The sequence below is a fragment of the Amblyomma maculatum genome, chromosome 10 (genome assembly GCF_055883805.1).
Source record: "Amblyomma maculatum isolate TAMU_Amacu chromosome 10, ASM5588380v1, whole genome shotgun sequence".
NCBI classification, from domain to species: Eukaryota; Metazoa; Arthropoda; class Arachnida; order Ixodida; family Ixodidae; genus Amblyomma; species Amblyomma maculatum.
The window spans coordinates 5684237-5709817 of NC_139353.1; the positions used below are offsets into that span (position 1 = coordinate 5684237).

Here is a 25581-nt window from a genome sequence, read left to right on the forward strand (position 1 = left end):
TTGCATACTTCTATATTTCATGCTTTTAATGTGCGTGACTAATTGTACATTAAGCTCGTTTGAATGGCTTCCCCATACTGGTGTCTTATGTTAAGAAATGCCTGCACTTAACTAAGGCACCACTCAGAGATTTGGAAGATGTGTTTTAGCTTCTAGTCTATTTATAATTTTATTAGAGAGAGAAAGAAATGAGGTAAGTTGTAACCATCTGTGACATTTCTGGAAAGTGCCTGTTAAAGCTTATTTTCACTCTTAAAGAGCCAGACATTTGGCCAGTCCTAATTCATCACATTCTGGAAACTGCATAGTTTTGACACTGTTCACTGAATTGATGCTTAGTTTGCGCTCCCCTCCCTCCTCCATCACTCCTGTTGCCATCAACAAAGTGGGCAGCCGGATGTTGCAGGGTAGGGAAGGCCGTGCACATAACTCAGTTTTATTTTTATCATTGTTTTTATTGTGATAACAATGCAGGGGAGTTCAGCCTTTGTTTTGGGGGATGGTGAGGGTGACTACACAGCGTTCCAGGTGCCTCAGTGCTATGTATATTGTCACATAATCGTGACAACAGTACAGCGCACAGGAAGAGAACAAAAGGATTCTTAAAGGAACTTTACTGGTATGAGGAATAAGCAACTCAGCGGCATCAACGGCAGAAAAATTATTTGGTAGTCATCAGCCTATCTTATTGGTGGCACAGTTAAGGCTGGTGAGGAAGTTACAAGAAACGACTGAAAGGAAACTACAACAATCTAGACCATGTAGAAACAGCTGCGTGTGGCTGCTATGACATAAGTCTGGGCGTATTTCATGCTATGAAGAAAATGATAGTCATCTTTCGGCAGCATTGTGCGTGAACAAATAGAACAAAACTTCCTAGCAGTACTGTAAGCTTAATACCCATGCCACACGGGAAATTAATGTCATTCGCAAATGACTGCAATTGTGATAGATACACAAATGTTGGTGCGCCGTCAATATGTCGCGAAAATGATGACCGCTGTCAACGAAAGCAGTCATTAAATTCATATTCATGTATTGCATGACTCGTAACCAACCTGTTGATTACGACTACCCATTACGAAGTTAGCGACTGCGCCGGTTGCGTTCGTTTACGAAAGGGTAGTGAACATGCACGCGTCAGTTCCTGGGTGTAAAAAGCGGAAGAATTGTGTCAACAACGTACACTTTGCACACTCCAAGTGCAACATGTAAAATAGGCAGCATCTAATGTATTGACGACCGACAACGTTTTTGTAGAATCTTGAGTATTGCCCGGCGCTGGAGCGCACCACAGCTCCTTCTAGTCGCGTCATCGCAAGATCGTTTGCTAGCTTGGCATAAATGCCCGTCGAAAAATTCCGGACCCCAGCCTCATCAAGAAAGCAGACAACAAAAAATTGCATCTCTTGCCGCATCGGATCCCGCGACCTTACCAAAACGGTGCTGCCCGCGAGAGCGGTGGACGATGGCGCTCTGGCTGTGCGCTACGCCCTGGTTGTCACTAGGTCTAAACGGTTTCGCATCGAAGCCACAGCGGATGACGCTTTGGAAATAGTCAATTGCCTATTTGTGGAACTGCCTTACTATAATTTCAATTGTGTCATAAATTTTCTGACAGTAAGCGTAAGGTGTAATTTCGGCGACGCATTAGCATCGGAGCACGAGATCGGATGAGCTGCCTCACACCTGCACTGCAGCTGCTACGGGGCTGTGAGCAGAAAATCGCTCTGGTTACTTATCAACGATCCTCAGTAAAGGTAGTTTTTGAGATTCATTTATCCAACCGCATAATATTTTAAGATCAACAGATTTTAACATGTTTTTCTGACAATGGCGAAAGGGAACTGCTGTGCCTGTGCTGAAGGACTGCGGCAGCCGCGGCCATTGCCACCTGGGCTGAGTGCAGTGGCTGGCTGGCTGGTAACGAGCGTGTAGTTATTTTCGTTTTTCTTTTTTTTTTTCGCGTTGCTTTTTGGCATGTTTCACATAATTTAATAACTAGCTACAAATTTGTAGATGCAAAATAGTACAGTTGAACCTCGTTACAACGAAGTAGCATCGGAACCGTAAATTAGTTCATTATATCCGATATTCGTTGTAACAGTAGACGTAAATATCGGCTGACAAATCCACAATTTGGCTCGCGTGAATATTTAAGATATACTAAAATGCGTTATTCTTGGCTTCGAACCCACTATAAACGAAGTAATCCTTACCTGTCTTCTTGTGGCATTTCAAACAAAATAGACCGGAATATGGGAGTAGGAATACAACAGGACAAAGTTTGTTTGCCAAAACGGATCTGCGTTCATTTATTTGAAGAATGATGTTATCTTCGTCTGGTGGCTTTTCGCAGCATTCCGCAGAATGAAGTTTTCCACAACGTCCACGCACGTTGAGGGCCTTTTCTATTTCAGCAGTTTTGGCCATAGGGATCTTTTCCAAATAGCCTCTCGGCCTCCTGGCTATGTCCGCGGCGTCCGCACTGCTTATCGGTGGTTCATCCCGTTCGCCTTCGTCACTTTCGCTATCGCTGCTGCTGTTATCCTCAGGCAACACGGCGCGATCCACAATTTTCTGATCCGTCAGCTCCGGCGCCATGGCCAAGTTTTCATCGGCCGAAATGAAATCACCAAATGCGATGCCTGGGAGTGCCAGTCGATCCCAAGTTCTGTCCAGCTCTACCAGGTTTTCGGGCTGAACTTGCGTCTTCAACGGTAGGCAAAACAGTTCCTTATTGTGGACTGCGTCACCTCATTCCATGATCCATACAACATTTTGAGCATCGTCTTCATGTTTATGGTTGTTGACTTGCGTCGATCAATATCGAAAACCAGCCGCATCACCAAACGCTTCCAGTAATAGCACTTGAGCGAACAGATAATGCCCTTGTTCAATGGCTGCAAAGCTGAAGTTGCGTTTGATGGCAGAAACACCAAACGAACTGCCTTCAGCACGATAGAGACTTTGTGTGCAGAACAATTGTCCAAGAGTAAAAGGACCTTCCCCTGCTGCCTCTCCATGTCCTCGTCGAAAGCTCTGAGCCAGTCTTCGAAAAGTTTGGATGTCATCCAGGCTTTTTTTGTTGGAAACATACTCAACTCTCAAATTCCGTACGCCTTTCAGGCACCTCGGACGTGCAGACTTGCCAATGACAGTGAGCCGACTTTTGTCTGAGTCGTCCATGTTCACGGCAACGACAACCATCACCCGGTCTTTGTTCTTTTTGCCTCCATGGCAGGTTTCGTTCTTGACTGCCAGCGACCGCTCTGGCAACAACTTGAAGAACACACCGGTTTCGTCCACGTTGTATACATTGCGCTCGTCGTATTGCTGGAGCAGAGGTCGAAAGTTCTCCAGCCACTTATCACACGACTCCGCATCAACAGCAAAACCTTCGCCAGACAAAGTGTGGAATGCGATCTCGTGCCTATCTTTGAAACATTGTTGGTTGGTTTGTGGGATTTAACGTCCCAAAGCGACCCAGGCTATGAGAGATGCTGTAGTGGAGGACTCCAGAAATTTAGACCACCTGGGGTTCTTTAACGGTCACTGACATCGCTCAGCACACGGACGCCTTGCTTTTCGCCTCCATCGAAAAGCGGCCGCTGAGGCCAGGATTCGATCGCGCGTCCTTGGGAACAGTAGTAGAGCGCCGTAACCACTGCGCCACCCCAGCGGGGTTTGAAACGTTGTAGCCAACCGCTGCTTGCACGGAATAGCTATCATGTCCCAGTACGCAGGCCAGGCTGTAGGCCTTCACTTGAAGGAGTGATCCTGATACTGGCAAATTTCGTGCTCTTACATCTTTAAACCACGAAAACAAAGCCGCTTCCACGTCCGGGTAATGGCAAGGCCTAACTCTCTTACGGCCAGCTTTTATGGCGTCCTCGATGTTGCCCTCAATCTTCTTTCTTGCAGCCTAAATGGTGGACAACATACTTGGTGGAACGTTGAATTCCGATGCAACATCCTTTTTCTTGCGGCCACAATCCACAGCTCTCAATATCTGAAGCTTCGTCTCGAGCGAGATCGCCTTTCTCTTCGTTGCCATTTAGGCTGCTGCTCAATGAAGGGGTGTGGTAATGCGGGCTCGCCACCGCCGTCACCGTCTTGCAGTTGCCGTGGTTGCCAGTGTTGCTGCACTTGCTTTCACCGCTGGGCAAGTAGCGCCACCCTTTTGTCTTTTGTCGTCACGCGAGCTTTCAGTTTTTGCCCTCTGCTCATAGGTGGCGCGACCAGCCAAACGCGCAATTTTTTTGCTAGACGGCTGAACTTCCTACAACTTTTTCAAACGTTAACAAAAAAGAAAAGGGCAGTTGAGAATTGACTTTCAGTATTTATTTTGCTTCTCTTATGCTACAGTTTTGAGCCTCGAGTAGACCAAATATTTCTTGTTACAGCCGATATCGCGGCAGATGTCACGTTTTCGGGTTCGTTATAGAAGAATAAATGCTGTAAAAATAAAGTGTGGCCAACTAAAGTTCGTATTTAGTTCGCTATAACCGATATTTCGCTATATCCGTGTCCGTGCCTGCTGCACTTTTGCAGTTTATTTTGGGTGTATATTCTCACCGAGTCTCTGGTGTCGAGATAATGCATATCCTCGTTAGTCGCGTTCAAATGAGTTCCTCAAACTCATTTGGTACCTAATGTTGTTTTCATCGAATGCCATTGCATTTGGGCCAGGTAGCCACATTTTTTTTCATACAGACGGGCAAAATGTGAAAAAAAAAAAATTAATAAAAAAGCAACGACAGCTTACGTTCCAAAAACATTCTTCTCTGGGGGATCAAAATCAATCGAGGGGCTACCCCTGCAATCGCGGAAGCCACATGGTCCTCCGGTAGTTGTAAACCGGTATAGGCCACTTCCAGCTTGGGTGCAGGATCGCAGTGCACGAGCTGCCGATTAGCATGCACTTGTTCACGTCTAGCACCACGCGCTGCCGCGCATTGTGTGCACTCAGGAAGTGTTCTTATATTTGATGCTTTCACGATTGTCATGGCAGTGTCACGGCAGACATCTTTTCGTAGAAACATTTTTTTCCCCCTTTTTTGTACCTCTAAAATTTTGCGTTATCTCACATTTCTCGAAAGTGCAACCCCAGGAAGGCTTGTCATGCATCGACAGATCGGCCGTAGGGTATGGCCAGCATAGCTGGAGAGGCCCGTAAGAGACTTGCAAAATGCCGGGTGCTGCTTTCTTGGTTCCGACGTCGTGCCAGGTGTGATTGACCTGCTTTTAGTTCACGTGTGCATCGAGAGCACTGTGGTCATGCCATGATCACGAGGCAGTGTGATGAAATCGAAACCATCAAAGCAGTGAACAGACACCACCGCTGATGGTGCCTCATCTTGATCGAAGCCTCATCCTGATAGCACTGAATAATGACTAGATGGGGACAGCAGATATAGGCGGAAATTTGACATCATAAAATCGATGGAGGAAAAAAGCTCTTACTATGCACGGTTTATTATTAAGGTAGTGCTGAAATCCTATCACCGTCTCCTTCCTTGTTAGTACTATTGCACTAAATTCTGTAAAGATTTGTAAACTGGCCTATGTGCTCCGCAGTAAAGGCACGGATATTATCTGTAGTAGGATTTTCGCAACACGCTGCCAGATTTTTATTTTTTTTCTTTGTTTCCGCAGTATGCTAGTGGAGGAGGTAAGGAGGAGGGGGGGGGGGGGGGGGGGTGCTTTAAGAACTGACAGACATATCATCCCCTCTTTCTGGAGAGGTTCCATTTCTCTCCAGCTCTGCTGTGACTAGGAATTGTATGTGATGGTGTCTAACTGGAGGTGCCTGTCCTCTTTCTCTTGTCTTTTTTCCTATCTCCTCGTGACAGTGCGGGTGGAGGTGGAGGAGGGGCCAAGAGCGGGGCCGGGGCGCAAGGCAGCCTGGCGGCGTCCCCGCTGCCGTCGCACACGAACCGGCCCTTCCCTAGGGGGACTGTGAACCGCAGCACCTTTCACAGCGGCCAGACGCGCCGCGCCTACAATGGGCCTGGCTCTGGTGGACCGGGCCTGCCCCAGCAGTCGCAGGACACGTCCAGCGTGTCAGGACGCCAGTCCTTCTTCAGCAAGCTCTCCTCCAAATTTAGCAAGAGGTGCGTGTACACCCAACCTCTCTCTCTGCTGCCCCTGAATTTGAGTGGGCACTTGGCTCCTGTCTTTTGTGCGCAGGCACTGTGTTGTTACGGATTTCCAAGAGGTTGTTGGCTCTCATGGTTATTCATTGGGAGAAAAATGGATGCGTGCACAAACAGCGACAGCAACATTGGGGCTAAAATACAGTGTTACAAATGGCAAAAGTGGAATTTCAGTACACTACAGCACATATTACATACAGTACTTCAAGTATACAGTACAGGGCATGCTGGGCTCATTGTGCGAAGCTTTGCCGCCATTTGGAGTTCCCCGTACATGTATATCACATTTGAAGCAATGTTTGCGACAGTTTTCGCCTTGTCTGAAGTTAGAAAGGTTTCCTTACGCTTGGTTTGCTAGCAGTCCAGGATTATGCATTCCAGAAGGGTCACTCCTATAGCTTTTGATTTTGTTCTGCCCTGTTATGGCAAGAGTTCGTCACTGCCTAGTGGTCAAAGTGCAAAACAGGGCTGTGTCATTCACAGGTGGCACAGGCAGCTGCAGTAAATTTGATGATCAAGAGGTGGCGCGCATGCCATGATTAGTGACACACACACGTCACGCCCATCTGTGTAGTGGATGCTTCCATTGTCCGATGTGACTGTTGTCAAGGTGGTTGTGGAGTACTTAAACTTGCCAGCTGCGTGCAGAGTTTTGTGGAAGGCATGGCATGCATGTTGGCATTCAAAGAGTGAACAGCAAAAGTGTTGCGAGAGGCCCTCATATTTTGGGTGATCATTTCACAGTGCTGTGTGAAAAGCATCGCACAATTTATAATGCTGCAAAGGGTCACGGACTGATAGCCCTTACCGCTGAGCCTATTTCTAGGAAGTGCGAGGTAATACAAAGGAAGTTTTTGCTGACAGCAACAGTAGTGGTGCGACAATAAAGCCTTGCTAAACTTACCATCTATTCGGTAGTCTAGTCTGCTAATGTCTCTGGCATCTGATTACGTGACAGTGCATGGTTTAAGCTGTTGAGGTTTCTACTGGAAGGTGTGATAGTGATAGCAGAGATGAAAAATGTTTTATCTATAAAGTTGCACTGTCACCTTTGCACAACAGTTGGCCACTGCCATTGAGAAGCCATTCCAGCTTAGGCACTTTGCAATCCATTGAGCTTGTGCACATAGCCTCTGCACTGTTTCTCTCATATCTGCCATTTGTTTCCATTTGCTTTGACCGCATCATACTTCCTTTCTTTTTCCCCTTTTTCGTCATTTTTAAGGCCCAGGTGGACTGCCTGGATGTTTATATAGAATGCACCACAGCAGTTGGTAACTAGTTTCATACGAATGCAGTTTCGTCGGCGTTATAGATGTCTGCCGGATCGTAGCACTCGAGGAAATCTGGCGCTGCGTTAGTAATCCAGGCAGCTGATTCTGTTGTCAGCCGATGATGACTCACCACTCAGGCTTTTGCCAACGATTGAGTATCGAGCCTTAAACCTATGCAGCCAGCCACTGCTGGCCTGGAAGTCGTCGCGACCAAGCAGGCATGCGAAATCCTTTGCTTTTTGTTGTAGGACCGCGCCACCAATGGGAATGTTTTGCGCCCGGGTTGACACGAACTGCTTAAAAATGGCTTTATCCACCTTTTCATAGGTCGCTGCCTTAACCTTTTCCGCTGGCTGCTTGTCCTCTTTTTTAAGGAGTCGATGATGGATTCCTTGGAGCTCGAAATTGTGGAGAGCGAACTTTGCAGCGACATCTTTCTTTTTTTTGCCCTTTGCGACGGCATTCAGTATGCTGGCCTTCATTTCTAGAGAGAGCACTTTTCGTTTGCCACTCATGCTGGAACGGAGCCGCCTGACAAGCATCACGACGACGATGAGGGACAGGTCACCAGTCACGCGACAATGCGACAACAAACAAAAGCACACACGCTGCACGCCCACGTGCGCTGCGCAAAAAAAAAAAAAAATATAGGCATAAACTGGGTAGGTAGCCTGCAGGCTGCGCCACGGCGCCTAAACTGGGCCGATGCTCGTGCCGCCTAGTGGAGTTGCTCAACACCATGTTTGAGTCTCCTGCGCACTGGTACATCAGATGGCGCAGCATATGCCACGTTGTATCATCGTCGTCGTTGTCACATTTATAAGTGCGCTCGGCTCTGCTGCGCCGCCACGCCAATGTGGCCCTAAATTTTGTTACATTGAAAGTTCGGCGAAATTTACTTCGTTCTAGGGGGGCTAAAAATACATTGTGTTCTATGTGCCCGAAGTTACAGAAACAGAACTACTTTGTTACATCGGGGATTTCATTAAATTGAAGTTTGTTACATCGAGGTTATACTGTGCGCGCTATAGCATGGCAACCGCACTGTCTGCAAGCACTTCGGCGTCGATGAGTTCTGCGTAGTACGTTACTGGAGACAGTTATTGCAGCGTCGACATGGACTCTGATCCAGAATAGAACTGTATGGTCTGCTCTGAACATTATACCACAAAACGCGGGGAGGGATGATGAGCTGCGTGGGACAAATAAAATGTTTTAGCACTTTGTGCTTTGGGTGACACTGTACTTTATCACAAAGGTAAGTTAAGCTTGAAAGTAATAATTTGGTTATATTTACAATAGCGTGCCTAAGACTTTTCGCTCTCCAAAAAATTTGCTCGAAATTTTTCCTCGTGTAATTATCACACCCCCAACTTCAATCAATTTTGTGGGAGGCTGCGCTGTCCAGTTCGGAGTCGAAAGACCAGCTTTGGCTGGTTGAATGGGCCAGCAGGGCAGCAAAGGCCGCGGGAGTCCTGGACTGAGAACCCAACCACGGGAGCTCTAGATTATTTTTCTTTTTTGCATTATATAAAGTTTTCTCTCTGCGAAAAAACGTGCAAGCATTATGCGATGAAATACGGTGTGCAATGTAATCGCTGGTTGTTCATTTTTTTGTCTTGCAAACTTATGGATAGGCTGGTATAATAATTCATACGCATTAAAATGAAGAAAGCAGCGATCGTGCTGCAGCTCTTGCGTCACAGCCACTTTTTCATGTTAGAAACTAAAGAATTCGAGTAAGACAAAATATTATTTACTGCATGCTGTGATGTAGTCCACGCAGGGAGTTCATGCTAGCTATAATGTCATGCACACCATTCCAGAAAGTGAACACGCAGCTAAAATTTGGTGTCTTGCCCCCTTAAACACAACCTGGCCATTTGGAAAGGAAGGTGCAAAATCTGCAGAACCTCCTGTAACTATCAGTGCACATAGTAGGAAATTGAAGCTTGCGTATAAGAAAAAAAAACTGCTTCCTTGACTTGTGAAACTGCTGTGCAGTTCACTAGGCAATGGAAGCACTGTTGCATGTTTCAGTGCTTTAAGCTCGCAGAAAAGTTAAAATCTTTCTTTTTTTTTTTTTTCTATGAGGACATCACTTTAGCTAACAAGACTACAGATGCAGCACGTGTGTGGCTGGTTTAGGAGATGTGATTACATAGAGATTCAATTACAGGCTTGAAGAGCACGAGTTTAACATAATCGAGCCGTTTGATCTCACCGCGAAGCTTAATTTGAAAATGTTTGCGCCCCGCCGGGGCGGCGCAGTGGTTACGGCGCTTGACTACTGTTCCCAAGTGCGCGGGATCGCATCCCGGCCTCGGCGGCCGCTTTTCGATGGAGGCGAAAAGCAAGCCGCCCGTGTGCTGTGCGATGTCAGTGCACGTTAAAGAACCCCAGGTAGTCGAAATTTCCGGAATCCTCCACTACGGCATCTCTCATAGCCTGAGTTGCTTTGGGACGTTAAACCCCGCAAACCAAACCAAGCCGAAGATGCTTGACTGCACAGTTGTCTCTTAGTTTTGTGACAGCCTGTTCATTGAAAGGCTTTGAGTAAGTTAGAGCTGTATTACAAAGAAAAGCACACACTCCTGTACGTACTAAGATTGTTTTGTCTGAAAAAAAAAAAACAAAAAAAAAAGTGCACTGTTTAACCCTGCTTGCTCAGGCTTTGCTTTTCTAGTGAGGGCAGCTCACAATGCCTGTAGTGAGGATTCACTAATACAACTGGTCCTTAACGTGTAGTGAACTGTTTGTTTGCTGGGTTTTTTTTTTTCTGTTTTTTTTTTTTCTTCTAGTATTGAGGTCTGAATGTATTAACTACAGTAAAAGCTTGTTAATGCAACTTTCAAGGAGCTGGATAAAATGTTTGCCGAATGACCCAGGAAAAAACTGACGAGATGCGCTTACATCATGGTAGATTTATTTGGTGAAATATTGAGCAGTGCTTACTTGCTTTTGAGATGAAAATAGTGCTGCGATCACTTATAACTGCTCCAAAGTGTTACAGTAGTGGATTTCACTCACAGGTGGCTACGTAGCATGCAAGACGACTTCACTGCACAAAGAACGAATGGCACGGGATGAGCATGCAGTTTCGCCGCAGTGCAAGAAACACACCGCTGGAAGTGAGGGAAACACACAGCTGCACTCATTTTTATATCGTATGGCCCACTGCTCGGCACAGTAGCCTAGCTGATGCGTGTCCGGTAACTGCAGTTGCCACAGGCTAGCGCAGATTGGAAAAGCAAAACTGAAGCTATGTGTCTTGCATGTTATTGCAGGCATCATCAGTAGTGTGTGGGCAACTCAGTGGCATGCATTTTATGTTTGAGAAGGGTTATTTAGTTGAACTCTTGCTGCTGCGGTCATATCTAGGTGTCAGACATGTTGCATCTGATTTAAAGAGTTTTCGGTGTGACTTGCGTGAACGTTGGCCGACACAGTGCTGACAGTTTGAATAAGTGGGAGTTTAGTTAACAAGCTTTTACTGTACTTTTTGAGAGCGTGGCGCTTTCAATCTATTTATTTCCCAGCCTGACTTGTAATTGCCATACTTGTGAACATAGTTTCTATCCCTGTACATTGGCTGCGGGTTTTACAGTGAGACAGTCTGTTCGACCTTTCACTGTTTTATATCCTTCCTTTCTATTTTTGGCTGCAGAATGCGCATTTTTCACAACCAGTGTGTGTACCTTTCCAAACTCACTCCCTTGCTGTCGCTCACTCTGTATCTTCCCCCTGGCCCTTTTCAGAGTGTCCTCATCTTCCCCACTCACCCCTGCCACCACATGTGTGATAATTATTTTCAGTTTTATTCTTTACTTTTTTTCACATCCTGTACTCAATTTTTGATGCCGTGACTCTTTTGGTCCCATTCCTTCAGTGCTGCCAGCTACAATGCTACTCCACCACCTTTGCCACGAGAGCTTAGGACAAGGTATATACACCTCACGCCCGTCATATGTCATTTTTTTTTCTTTGTCCTGTGTTTCCTTTTTTTTTTTCTTCTTCTTCTTCTTCTTTGTTGGCATTTTTAGTCATGCGCTGCCTTGGGGGAGTCCAGTCTATCTGTGCTGCTTGTTAACTGCATCTTAACAAGGCATCCCCCTTTTTTTTTTGTTTTGTCCATTGTTTTGTTGCTTCTGAGGTGCCGGCTTTTTTTTCTCTCTCTCCCTTTCTGAATCTCCCTTTCTGAATGGGGGTGGAGGCTTTTTGAACCAGTGGCGGATTGCATCTCTGGCGGCAGCAGTGGAGATCCGCAGAAGCAGTAACAGCTTGAAGCGTTGAATGCATTGAGCTGCTGTATTCTCTTCCTGGATGACACAGCTGTGCTCCTACCCCCACACCCTCCTCTCCTTTCATCATCCTATGTTGTCTGGCCACCTTACGTAACTTGCTTCTTCTTACTGCTTGCTTACTTATTTTCTGCTGGCTTACGTCATTCGGTAATGGGGAAGCTTGTGACGAATGCATGGTGCTATGAGCTTGTGCATGGGGGCCGGCATGGCTTGGAAATATGTCTGGCGTTCACATTGGTGGCGTGCGCTTACCATTTCACACTTCATAGCCAATGCTCCAGGGACAGTACTTTAATCAGTGTTTGACAGCAATTTGTCATCCTACTTTTTTTTTGTGTTATTGGCGGTAGAAATCAGGCAATCAGTTTCTAATGATGCTGAGTGCATGCCCAACAAAAGTTGCCTGTTTGGCAGATTGTGATATTGACTTTTGAGCGCAAGCTTTGTGGACATTGGGAAGTTGCGAAAAAGTTATTTACTTCCCAAGCAATCTGGTGGCACATACTTGATACTCTTGTCAACTTAGCCCCAGCAGTTGCAGGTCGCGTGAATGTTCTCTCTCGTTTTGTGATTTCCCGTGATGTGTAGATTTGAGCTGCTGATGTATTGCACATAGCAAAGAGTTACCTTGGCAAAGCTTGGGACAAGAGCACAATAGCCAGTGTTCTGAGCGTTTGGTTAAACAGTTGGCAATATTAATGTAGCCTGGCCATTACATTCTTTATGTACTTCAGTTTGTTTTAAAACATACACACAAAAAAAAAAATTCAAGAATATGTTTCAAGCATGAAGGTTGCAGGTTCATATGCAAAGTCTGCGTTAAATATTAATCCCACTAGGGGAATTTCGTTGTGTTACACTTACCTTTACGCAGAATAGTTAGCATGATAATCACTGCATTATATGTTGATCTGGGACCTCTGAATAGTCAAACCCACTTATAACAATATTGAAGTGCCATAGAAATATCATTGTTATAACCTGGTTAGGCCGAAAAAAGAAAAACATTAAAACTACACAGTTAATGAGGACGAGGGAGCTTAAACTTATTTCGTAGCGGGAAGAAACCTATAATTCGTAAGCATTGTCTGTTTCATGCAACCTGGCCGCATCTTTCTGCAGGGCATTCATCTGCTGAACATAGTGCAGTGGAAGGTTATTAGCAAAAACAGTCCCACAGGAAATCTCATTCTCAAAGCCTCCTGGTGAGACTCAACCTGCACAGGTTCTGGTTCGTCGTCATCGCTACTGTCGCCGTTCTCCGCGCCAGTGACTGCTGTGACGATAGCCTCGTCTGTCAGCTCTTCATCTTTTGCGACTGTATCGCCTGCATGTAAAAATTTCTCAAGTACATACTCCATACTCGTTGCTGTCACTACCGCTCACTGTGGACTAAAGTTCGGTCGTCGCTGTGTCGGCAGGAGGTATGCTAAGTGCTTCGCATTCTCTGCTAAAATCGTGCCACTAATCGGCAGGTTCGCTGCACGGGCGTTCAAGAACCACTGGTAGAGCTGTCTGTTTTAAGCCTTTGTAGGTTGCTTGTTCAACCCTTTTGCGGCCATCATCCATTTTATGGGCAGCACTGGCATCGCTTTAGCGCTCAATTTTGAGCGCGTTGCGGATGATAGTCGACACTGTCAACTGGTTGAGTCAGGCCTTACTTGCGCATCACGTTGCACACTTTACGATGTCGTTGTGCTCACATACAATTTTCCGCTTAATAGTATTGCCGTTCGTTTCCTCTTCTGCGCCAGTAGTGTTGCACTTCCTGAAGGAGGATCCTCCAGGGCCAGCAAGATAGTGGCAATGATGATGGCACACTAGGAGAACCACGCTAGAAAGACGTGTATGAACACTCCGGCATGCTTGCCACAAAACGTGTAACTGCTAAGTGGGGGCCTGAATAAAGCAAATGGGGGAGGATAGTGCAGCGCACCCTCAGAATGGGCTGCTCCATCGTGTAGAGGCAGAGAGGACGCGTGTTCCCTAGGCCACGGGGTGGTCTTTAGAGGGAGCATTCAAAGCTCTCCCTCAGAACGGCCATTCCTAGCCGCGCTTTATGCCTTCCCTCTTCCTCCACGTGAGGAAGCACTCTGTCCTCCCCCACGTCTCCGCAGCATGCAAGCTTCCCCGGCGCACCCGACCAATGCATTGGTTCGACGCGCTCTGTCCCGATTTCTTTTCCCTTTTTTTCTTTTTATTTCCGCTGCACTAGCATTGTCGACGTCTCCGCGTATGCGCGTGCTTTTGTGGTCGCCGCATTTCTACGTTATTGTCGACTTTCACTAACTATATTTGATTGTTATAACTGATCATATAATATGAATATGACACCATTGTAATAAGCGGTTTATTTTACCATAGAACACGTGGCAAACCTGACGGTGCAGCGGCTGCCCATTGTTATATCCGATATATTGTTAAAACCTGTATTGTTATATAAGTGGGTTTGACTAATCTTTAATCGCATTTGTTCTCTTGCCTATATATATTTTCGGTCCGATTCTGGCTATTAACGCAGATTCGCTTTAGCATTGCAGTGAATGAAAACAACCAAGGAGCGATTATACTGTAGCTTTTCCTTCTGCGTGTCACCTGTACAGGACCTTTGTTTGGCTGTTGAAACAAGCAAGGGAGGTATAAATTGTTTAGTGGTTGTTGGGTAAATAGCATGTGGTGATTGATGTATAGTAACATTTTGTACATCAATGCCGAGAGGAAAAGATGTAGCCAAATTTGGTGTCTGTTCTTTTTAACCTTAGGGACCTTATTGCTATTTCCGGAGCAAGTCTTGTCATTCATGCATTGAGATACATTACCATGCTGGACTTCTAGCTCCTTCTGCCATGCTGAATAATGCGGCGCTGTCATTGGCTAATATCGGAGGTTATTAAGTTGGCACTTAGCAGCTTGTTTGTTGCAGCACTTTAGAAAAGCAAAGCTGTAAAATTCATTGCCCCGGTAGAAGCCTCACGATAGTAGTACCTAGTATGTTCAGAAGCAGAGTGATACTAATGCATCCTACAACAGTTTACAGAGGAGCACTCATTTCTTTTTGATGAACTGTATTGTACTTGAGATTAGGTACTAGCTCTCATCCAAGGATGTGCACTTACTTCTCTCTGTGCACTACTCTCTGTGCCGAGGTATGGGAGTAATGGGGACCTTAAGCTGCCACTGCAGCGAGTTGAGAGGATACAAGGCAAAGCTCTGAGCGGTTTCTAAGTTTGTTTGCGCTTTCCTCTCTTTTTTTTTTTTTTTTTCTGTTCTCCTCATGTGGAAGCTTTCAAGGTGCAATGAGGTTCCGGCTTCTCAGCATTGCTGAGCGCCGGCCCGTTGTCTCCCCTTTGTGCAGGACAATGAACGAGGAGCAAGTGAAGCCCCGGTCACTGCGTTTCACATGGAGCATGAAGACGACATCATCGCGGGACCCCGCCGAGATAATGCAGGAGATTCGCAAAGTCCTTGACAAGAACAACTGCGACTACGAGCAGCGCGAGAAGTTCCTGCTGCTGTGTGTGCATGGCGACCCCAACACGGACTCGCTGGTGCAGTGGGAGATAGAGGTGTGCAAGCTGCCACGGCTGTCGCTCAACGGGGTGCGCTTCAAGCGCATCTCTGGCACCTCCATCGGCTTCAAGAACATCGCCTCCAAGGTGGCCAATGAGCTCAAACTGTGACTCTGTCCCTCTCCGTGGTAGTGTACTGCTGCTGCTGATGATTTGGCTACTTGAGCAAGGCTCGTGTGCCACAGTGGCACTCGGGTGGCCCCCACTCCCACACCCCAGCTGCCCGGCAGAACTGTGGCAAGACATCCGCTGCGACGATGACGTCTTCTAGGTGTACTTTGTGCGGGGCCTAGCCTGGCTCTGTTCCTGCTTGACTTTATTATTTTTTCTATTTTGTTTTGCACCTGCAAGGAAGGGAATATGCATATAGCTTCTATTTTCTCTCCCTGATGACCAGGTGGGGCTAGCGTGTGCCACAAGCATCGAGTGTTACGGCATATGTTCCGTGGCTTGTGGCAGCTCCGCTGTACCCTCTCATCCCGAGCTTTGCCACCAGCTCCTGTGCTGCCTTGACCAGGCATGAATCGAAACAGTGCAGTGTTCAACCCTTTGTCGGGGTGCCATGGGAGAAATGAGTCCCTTTTCCATTGCCTCCCCACAAATGTGTAAAGGTGGAGGAGTGCAAAGGCATACCTGCACTCTACTCTCCTTGTCAAGTTGTCGCGTTGGCAAAAAGTACTGAACTGTATCCTTCCCCCCCATCTTTTTCCGTTAGCAGACTCAAGGCTGAATGTGTGTGCGTGTGCGTGTGTGTGTGTGTTGAGTATTTTTTCTTGCTTAGGCTTTTTTTTTAATCCCGCTGGGATGTATGTGTACATAAGAAAGCAGCAGTTGGTGTGTGCGCGACTGGGTGTTGTTTGTGATTGCGTAGCAGCAGTTTCTGGCTGTCCTCTCTGCGCTGAAGTCCTGCCGCTGGAAGCCTTTTCGTTCGTTCACTGCGCGCACATTCGGGACACTTGCTGTACAGAGACCACCGGGCCACACGGTCACAGGAGCTCAGCACTGGCCTGCATAGGTTCTCTGCACATACTACACACGACTACGCATACACAAACTTGCGCCACATTGTTGCAAGCTGAAGACACTGATGGTGCTGTGGGCAGCCCCACTAAATGGCTATTTCACATTGTTGTGGTTTTTCTTTTCAGCCTGCATTTTTGTTTCACCCATTGGCAATGGCACCACTGAACTGTAGAAAGCCATTTCCAACAGGCTTATCAAAGACGAGGTCTCCGTTACAATAGCATTATTCTACAAAAGACACGCCATTTCCCTTACACCCAGTGTCTGGCATTCGAAGCAGCCTGAGAGGAAGCCTGAAAATTGCAGCATTTTTTAAAGCATGGGTGAGAGTGGTTCCTTGGTCTGGTTTCTGTTATCGATGGTAGGGAGGGAGCTCTACAACAGGGGTGGGAAGAACTGAGGAAAACAGTAAACTACGGCTAGGTGCATTTCGTGCTTGGCAGACGTTACTTATGTCTCTGCAGGAAGTGTCCCGCCAACGTGTCGCGACCGAGAGCATTCGGGTGCGCTTCATTGCCTCACTCTGTATATCTTTTTTTAAGTAGACACCAAGGAGGAACCGTGCATGCCACGAATTGTTTGCTCTGTTGTTGCTTTTGGACCCTGGCAAAGCACGCATCTGGCATTGTTACGTAGTAACAGCGCACGAGCACTGTTACTTGTTCGTGTAGCTTTCCTTCCCTCCTCTTCATCAGGGCCTGTGTGCTGCCAGGATCGATACTGAGCATAGCACTTCTCTTGAGAAGGCGGGAACAAGTCATCACCACAAATGTTTTATTAGGAAAGAGACTTGGCTGCCACAAAGCCCCCATTAGAGGGGGTGCTGCATGAACAGCAGTATTGAGTTCACTCCCATCCAAATGGTTCAGGAGGAGGAGGCATGGAGAAGCAAGGGGCAGGTGCAAGTTCTGTTGCTTAGAAGGAGCTTATATTTTATTTTGGGCACCAAGGGAAGCCACCCATAGCTTCCGTCTCAATGGCTGACCCTTCTCCTCTCTCCCCTTTTTTCCCAGGCAAAGGGAGCTGTCACTGTTAGGTGGCTACTTAGCTCAAGGAGTCCCCCCCTCCCTATTCATTTTACGTTTCTGCTTTGTTGTCTTTCCACTGATTTTTTTCCCTTCTGGTCTTTACGCATCAGTTCAACTGCGCCACTTAAATGTGTTGGTTGCTGTTAGCCACCTTGTACATATATAAGCAGCATTCTTTCCTGGACAACTCCTCCTTGTAAATAGTTGGAAAGCAGTTTTTTTTGAAGGAAGGGGGGACAACTGCATTTCATGCAAAATTGCAGTACCAGTGTTGGCATTGAAACGAGTTGACATATTTCATTTCTTTTTCCTTCCCCGCCTCCCCCTTCTTTGTTTTAACAAGCGACAGCGCACCTTTTTTCCTCTTAGGCTGCTGCACAGACTGGACTTGTTTGTTTGCCATTCCTTGTGAGAAATGGTTCTGAGGCTCGGGCGGCAGAGAATAAAAAACGAAAGTGATGTTGAGGTGTAAATAGATGTGTTGCCGCCCTGTCTGTGTTTCTTTGGCTGGTGCGCAAAGAGTGACCAGTGTAAGCAGCGCAGCTTTCTATTTTGTTTTACATTCAAGGAAATTGGTTAACTAGTTCAGTGTAAATATCTGGAGTTTTCATAATTACACGAGTAAGTGCTAGGGAAGTTTCTAGTGTATAATTTATCTAAAAACAAATAAAGGGTCCTTCCAGTACCTGTCTTTTGTGTCAAAGTTCAGTCATTTGACATAAGCAGAATAACTGGTGATGAAATTTAGCAATGAACATTTCATTGTCAATTGGTGTTATATATTCTTGTACAGGAAGCTTGGAACCAGCACCTGGAAGAATAAGTACTGGCTTGTCTCTCTTTCAATTTGCTGGGAGCTTATTTCCAGGGGATGAAAGAAACCTTGGTTCTTTATTGTTTATAGACTCATTCCTGTAAAAATTATTTTATAAATTGAATATAATCGTCAGGCTGACTATACCCACTGCAGGGCGAAGGCACCTCCCATATTCCTCCAATTAACCCTGTCCTGTGCTAGCTGCATCCACTTGACCTCTGCGAACTTCTTAACCTCATCCGCCCACCTAACTTTCTGCTGCCCCCTGCTACGCTTTCCTTGCCTTGGAATCTAGGAATCCAAGATTGGGATGGAGCCGTTCCTCCATGAATGGAGCGCATTTGGCAAGCCCTCCTAGATTATGACTAGCAACTTACTGGTATCACTCGGGAGGAAAGTATACAACAGTTGCATCTTACCTGTACTTACCTGTGGGGCTGAAACATGGAGGCTAACAAAGAGGGTTTTACTTGGAAAGAAAAAATGGTAGGGGTAACGTTAAGAGATAGGAAGCGTGCAGAGTGGGTCAAAGAAATAACTCGTCACTGACATTCTAGTGGAAATCGAGAAAGGGGCATGGGCAGGTCATGTAGGGGTAAGAAAGGATAGCTGATGGTCGTTTAGGGTAACGAACTCAAGGGAAATTGAATATAGTGTGCAACTATCATAGAGGACAGTGCTGTGTTGGGACAGCAGGTTCTTTTAGTGCTGCAGGGCCAGCCCACAAAGGCTGTTGTCGCTGCAGGATACTAAATTGCAACAATCTTAAATCTGGTTTCAGTCATTTCCAGCACTACTTTCCGATAGACTGTAGGATATGAAAAGGTCTGTGTCAGATATGATGATGAAGGGATCATTAGCCGTGTCTCCAAGCAAACAAATGTGCACGTGAGCTGTTTTGGCTTTCTAATTCTGTTAACGCAGACTGGAAACAGCAGAAATTGCTCTCTCGTTTTGTGTAGTGGCTGTCTACCATTTTGAAATGAATGAATAATTTAGGAATGGCAATGAAGTAAAATGGATTGGGAGTCTGATGCGCTGTAACTAGATTAAGTTTCCTCTGCCAAAGCGGGGACAAGGCTGCTGCGTGCGGCTTGCTATTTGCGTTTGCCTTTGTCGTTCGGGATGCCACAGTGCTGGTTGCACACACTGAATGCTCGAACATTATGTACTTGTTTGCAGAATCGTTTTTAGGCATTGTTTTCACAAACAGGCTTTGAAATATACTTTGAAATTGACTCCTCCAGAAAAAAATTGGGTGATGTATAAAATTTTATACCGGAAAAAGCAGAGGGCAAAGTTTACGTCATGTACTCGTGGTTTTTGACCTGTAATTGACCAAAATAATCACTTAATTTATGTTGAGTACCTCTCGCATGTCAAACATATGACGACCAACATCTCAAGTGGCTGGAACAGTGCTACGGTTTATGCACCGGTTTTTTTGTGCTTTTCACAATACCTGTCTAGGCATATTTGGCAGAGTTAAAATCTTTGTTAACGAAGTTGCACTGTAATGGGGGCAATATGAATGAATCAGTCTGTGGTGAAAGCATTCCGAGAATTTGCGAAAAGTACAGGACTAATTTCTAGAACATAAATTTGTTCTTAGATTTGTGCAAAAAAAAAAAAAAAACAGCGTATACCCTTCTTTTCCTATAGTTTGCCTTTTATCGGCGTTCGTTGCATTGTTACATATAATTATAATTGATTTAAAGGAAGGGAAAGGCGCAGTGTCGCACTTTTCCCGGCAAGTGAAAGTTTGGGAGGTACACCATTGCGCGCCCAAGTATGGTTTTCAGGGGCCATAGCCCAAGTGTGGGATTGCAGATGGCAAGAGCGCTAGACAAGAACACATCTCGCGGAATATGACAGATCTCGCGAACTCTCGTGCACGGGATCTCGTTCCATATCCTATCGCTATTCTTCGTCCGCCATCCAAATTTTTTCATCACCAATGAAGCTGCGGCATGGTAGCTGAGGTGCAAGTTAGCAAAAAAGCATTAAAAAAGTGATTAGAAGAGGCAGTGTTGAAAAGCAGAAGAATGACGTAAGTGACGAAACGCGTCATCATTTCGTCATTTTATTCAATAGAAATTGAACGAAAAAAAATTGTGGTTTAATTCTGGTTAACCTTCGTTGAATTGCGATAGCTACGGCGGAAGCCTCTTTTGCCTGCTACATTATTCCCCTATCACGCCCTATCAGTGTAAGGTGCTGCATTATTAGGGACACTTAAGCTCATCCGTTAAGAATATGACGCGAGGGCGTAAGTTACCAGTCTTCTCCTTTTTCTTCTTCAAGCGTCTCGTCAAGCGTGGCCTCCGCCGGGACCACTTGGGGACCACGCGAAGGCTCGAAACCTGGCGTAGTATTGCTATCGCAATAAAACAAAAAGCCGAGCATGGTGGAAAGTGGAAGCTCGCCTTGAGGCAGTAGCCTGGAGTAATATATACAGGCTAAGACATTCTCAAAACCTAGCAAAGTACCAAAATCTGACCCGAGAAATTGAAAAATAACCTATGCACTGCGGTGAAGTTTCGGACATCCTGCACATGATATCGAACTGCGAAGAGCAAACTCGAGCACTCAGCCAAGCGGAGTGGGAGGCAGAGCTGGCCCACACGGGTCTCTGAGCAGCGCAGCCCGGGAAGCAGACCTGAAATCACCTACGCAGTGCAGTTCCGTTAACCAATTAAAGTTTACTCTCTCTCTCACCACCAACGTAACATTGGCCACCAACCATTTCAAGTGAAACACTTTGGTAACCCATCAACCCAAATTTTTGGCGAACTGCCACCAACCATTTCAAGTGAAACACTTTGATAACCCATCAACCCAAATTTTTGGCGAACTGGGACCAAAATGGTTATGCTATTCTACTGGGACCGCAGTTTTCTGGCTCATGAGCGAAAAAAATAAAAATAAAAAGCTCATGGGTTCAACGGAATGTTTCGCAACTGATTATATTAAAGTGTACTTGTTGCTGGGTGTGTTGGTATGGTGTTGGCGCAAACTGTGACTTGGAAGCACACACACACACACAAAAAAGATACGTGGACGAACTAAAAAGGGAGAGAGAGAGAGCAGAACTTTTTATTTATTCCAGCGGATGAAGAGGCTCCGGCCCTCCGTCGCTTGGGATGGATGGCGGGTGCCCCGCCTCAGACGCAGGCCGGCAGACGTTGTCGGCCGGTGGCGTCCCAGGCCAGCTGGATTGCGGCTAGCTGGAGCCCAGGGTCCGAGCAGCGCAGCATGGTCTCCCAGAGTTGCGGCGTCAGATTTAGACCCCTCCCGGGAGAAAAGGGGCAGTCCCAGAGGAAGTGTTCGAGGGTGCCTCTCGAGTCACAGTTTGCACAGAATTCTGATCTTTCTCCTGGGAGCATATGGCTCACCAGGAGCGGGTGTGGGAATGTCCCAGTCTGAAGACGACGCCAGGCGACGGCCTGCCAGCAATTTAGGGTAGGGGCTGGCGCAGCAGCCACCCGTCTACTGAGTCTATAATGCTGCAGAATTTCTGTGCAAGATTTGGCACACTCTATGCTCCCCGCTCCAAGCCCACCCTGCCGCCGGCTCGGTAGTAGAGCCCTCGAGCCATGGCATGCGCGGATTTGTTGCCGGGAACGCCAGTGTGTGCTGGAGTCCAAATCAGCTGTATAGTTCGCGAGATTGGTGATTGGTGTAATATTCGAATTTCCTGGGGAGCAATCAACCCACTACTGTAATTTCGTATTAAAGGGAAACTGAGTTCGAAGCGCAGTTTCGCAACTGGCGGACACATATTTAGTAATACACTCTGAAGGGCTAGTTGGTTCATATTAATTGAACGAGTAAAACTGCGCGAAAAAGACGGGGCGTAAGAAACACACAGGCACAAACATATTTAGTGAAGATGAGATAGAAGCGGGACTGTTCTTCAGTTATTAGTGCAGTTGCACTTCATGTTTTTGTTTGGCTATTGTTATGATCACCGTGGTTATGATTATGTACTAGTACCAGTTAGTACAACCAGCTTTATTTGCAAAAAGGTTAAAGATGGCGCCACCTGTTACTCTACACGGGCTGTCTTGTGTTACTTCTATCCAGTGGTGAACAGTCATTGATTCACGTGACCAAGGTATATGACGTGACCACTACTTTCCATATTATTTTCTCAGTCGCTCAATGCTGCGACGGTACGACGTTTGTGGTGTGTTGTATGTTGTCGCTGGTTAAGGTAAGTGTGTGAAGTTAAAGCGACGGAGCTTTGTGTTTACACGTAAAAATAATGTCTTCGGTCTAGTTAGCCCATTGCACTCTTATTGCAACCGCCTCGTTAACTTGTAACTTGTAATAATAATAATAAGCTTACGCGTATCGAGATGTGGCTGAGCCAGTTAAGCCTAGGCGTGTTCTTAAAAGCTTTTTTTTTTTCCTGGATTGTGGATTATTACAACGCGCTTCCTTTTCTTTTTTGCGTTGTTTTCATAACTGCCTTCTGTTTTTCCCAAATTCAAATTATGGCTATAATATGCCTCGTTTTGTTTTTCAGGTAAGTTATGAGCAGGCTGGGCAGCGACGGATTTGCAGTCACCGGTGTGTATCAATGTGCCCACGTGCCAATCTGCCAATCCCCAATGTGCCCAAGCGCACAACAGGGTGCGTTTTATTTTTGTTTTTTCTTGAATAGCTTTTTTTTTCCCCTCTCTCTCGTAAATTTGATGATGACACTCGAATCTTGAGCGATCAGTGAAAGTAAATAACTGATTTAATGAGGCTGATGTTGCACAGATATGTTGCGGTGAGCTGTTACGCGTAACGTCTAAGATTAATCCCACCTGTTACCCCCTCCTCCCTGCCCTTTTTTCCTTTTCAGGTATAGTGGCCATCAGACGCCGTTCACAGGTGAGAGTCGTTACCACCTGGCGAGCAACGGTTAATTGCATGATGACATATCTTATTACTTGAACCTGCCGTGGAAGCAAAAACTGATTTAATGAGTCTGACAGGATATGATTTGATAGACGAGGTTGTTGAAGGAGAACGAGATACAGGTCACAGCATTGCTCTTCATTATTGTTGCAGGCAGGAATCGTGGCCAACGATTGATCTATTCCGGCTTGGTAGCATCATTTCGTCACTGCACTGCTGTTGCGCTATGCTTATTAAGAGTCGTGTACTGCGAACTGGGGTAAGTAGGCAATCGTCAAGTATTGCGGCGCTTTACTGGATTAATGTTGCAATAAAGTATTCATTCCTTCTCGTCGAGTGTGACTTGAAAGCCTGGACACGACGAAATGTGTACGTACACGCGTCCACCTTGTCTTTACTTGCCGTGGCCTGGAATGTGCTTTTGCTTTGCAGTAATCGGGAAGGAGCAGCTGATTAGCTGACATGCTTTAGTTTGGTGTGCAGCCCTTTTTATGGAACCTTATTGACCGGCTGGTAGCAGCGGCAGTTTGGTCGCGGCAGTTTCGTCACGTCAGTTGATTTCGAGGTAATTGATCCTGAACTGCCTTCCGTATATATCTTTGCTTTTTGCGCCTGCATATTCGTATGCTTTCTTACACCGCAATCTCTTACTTCCAATCATTTTCCAATGCATACCATCGTAGTATGTATACTGTTGGGGGTAAAAGATTGTGCACTGCGCGAACTGCAAACAAGGACCCGTCACACGGGCAAGTTTAGTGACACTTTCACGAAGTGCACTTACATAGGAATAATGACACTTTCGATGCTCGCTGTCACACGGCAAAATCGAGTGTCATTTTGAAATGACGGCAGTGCCGATGCGGATGCTGCAGCCCTATGTGAAAATTAGTTTTCACTGAGATACCTTAAACTTCAATTTTATTGCAAACACAAAGACCTCAAGCTAATATTTGAGTACATGGTTTTGACTGAAAAAGCATCGCCATGTCGCACGGGCATGTTAACTAGACCGTGCTTCGTTTATGCGACAGTTACGCCAGGTTACGCTGCTAACCGCGGTTATAGCAAATTTGCATCGTTAACCGAGAAAATTCCGGTAGCGCGGCCTAGGTATGGAGCGGAGTCACCGGTGTTCGAACGCGAAAAGTGCACACAGCGTGCATTTTTAGCATGAAACCATGTCCGACGGCGCTTCTATGCAGCCTAAAATGTCTATCAGCGCAGCACCCACGTATGGCAGCAGCTTCACGTCTTCACAGCGTTTGCTTGGCGTGTAGATGTATACACAACGTCGAAAATGGTCCAGTTTCCGCAGCATCACGAAAGTAGGCGAGTTCGCAGCGTTCACAGCACCGGCTGCTACCAGCTTTCCGCTGTAGTGTCGCCCGTGAGTGTCCGTGAACGGCAGAGTGCGCGGTGCAAGTAGTGGCTGGCCGTATATGTTGCGGCCGCTGTGTTCCTTCTGCGTTCGCGTTTTGTTATCCCAGTGAGTGTGATTTACTCATTTAGTGACTTCAGTGGTCCCGTGCGATGCTTCGACTACTACGGATGTGAACAAGAATAAAAATAAGCGCAAGGGCGGCGAGAAAGACTGCCACAATCACGAAGGAGACCTAAGCGTACCGCTTGCTGGGAGAACCTGGGGAGAATGATGAGAGAAGGAGATATTGGCTGCGAGTGAGTAATGTAACTGAAATTCGTTTTGTTATGGGGCCATTGGCGTACAGACGCCAAGAAGCTAAAATAAGACTGTTGCCCGTGAGCGGAAGAAACGGTATAAACTTCTGACTCTGGGAGTCGCACGCTGGTTGGGGCACACTACTCAGTACGCGCTGTAAAATTTGGCGTGTACTGGTATATGCTGTACAAGATCGAGTGGCATACGTCCAGAAAAGCAACAAAGCCGCGCAGCCGCAGCATCATATTCCACCCGCATTTCAACGGAGGCGAAATAAAAAATGCTCGTGGATCTGTGAAACGGATTTCTAATGCATTGTCTATTCGGAACCACAAAGCCAAAATATCTTCAAAACTTCCAATTACAGATTTCAATAAGCATATTTATCTGTAAATTAGTTGTTAAGGTGCTGAAAAAGTCGAAGTGGCGGAGTGCAGAGGCCCGTGATACTGTGTACGCTGAGAATGGAACTTCGTTCTATCGTTCCGCGCCAAATATTTCTTTCACCGACTGCTCAAGCTACTCAAGAGTCTCTTGTCCCAGACGATAGACTGTTTCATCATTAGCAGCAACAGTAAAAAATTCTAACTCTTAACGACCTCCTTTGCGAAAGCTTTGCGCATTACCTGCCGGCTTTCCCCAAGATTGAGGTACGGAGGTACAAAATACATGCCAGTTGTTAAGAGCTTTATTTTTCCAACGGTGTAGGAGGCCCCCTACTCCCCGCCCCCGGCACGCACAGTTTTCTTTGATGACGCACGCTACAACTGCACAGTGCTTGCAATCGTCACGACATTCGTAGCGGGTACCGCACCA

At 46.3% G+C, this 25581-nt stretch overlaps 2 protein-coding genes and 1 non-coding gene across 17 annotated transcripts in view; all 3 read left to right on the forward strand.

Annotated features, from left to right (window-relative positions):
* The window catches only part of LOC146175438 (MAP/microtubule affinity-regulating kinase 3-like), a 143721-nt gene extending 125675 nt beyond the window's left edge, over positions 1 to 18046 (forward strand). For 10 of the 15 annotated variants that reach the window (XM_084581790.1, XM_084581789.1, XM_084581795.1 and 7 more), the window contains 3 exons: positions 5856 to 6116; positions 11322 to 11375; positions 15053 to 18046. In XM_084581790.1, the coding sequence (XP_084437916.1) occupies positions 5856 to 6116; positions 11322 to 11375; positions 15053 to 15416 (679 nt within the window). In that variant the 3' untranslated portion in view covers positions 15417 to 18046. The remainder of the gene's footprint in view (positions 1 to 5855; positions 6117 to 11321; positions 11376 to 15052) is intronic. The other 5 variants (XM_084581793.1, XM_084581803.1, XM_084581804.1 and 2 more) reach the window with 3 other exon arrangements.
* A 4280-nt stretch (positions 18047 to 22326) lies between these two features.
* The window catches only part of LOC146175439 (uncharacterized), a 30045-nt gene continuing 26790 nt past the window's right edge, over positions 22327 to 25581 (forward strand). The window contains exons 1-4 of the mRNA XM_084581805.1: positions 22327 to 22389; positions 22705 to 22811; positions 23029 to 23057; positions 23238 to 23343. Coding sequence (XP_084437931.1) covers positions 22372 to 22389; positions 22705 to 22811; positions 23029 to 23057; positions 23238 to 23343 — 260 coding nt within the window. The 5' untranslated portion in view covers positions 22327 to 22371. The remainder of the gene's footprint in view (positions 22390 to 22704; positions 22812 to 23028; positions 23058 to 23237; positions 23344 to 25581) is intronic.
* LOC146175440 (small nucleolar RNA SNORD57) lies at positions 23092 to 23161 on the forward strand. The gene has a single exon (XR_014701642.1). It is a non-coding gene; the product is annotated as a small nucleolar RNA SNORD57 (small nucleolar RNA).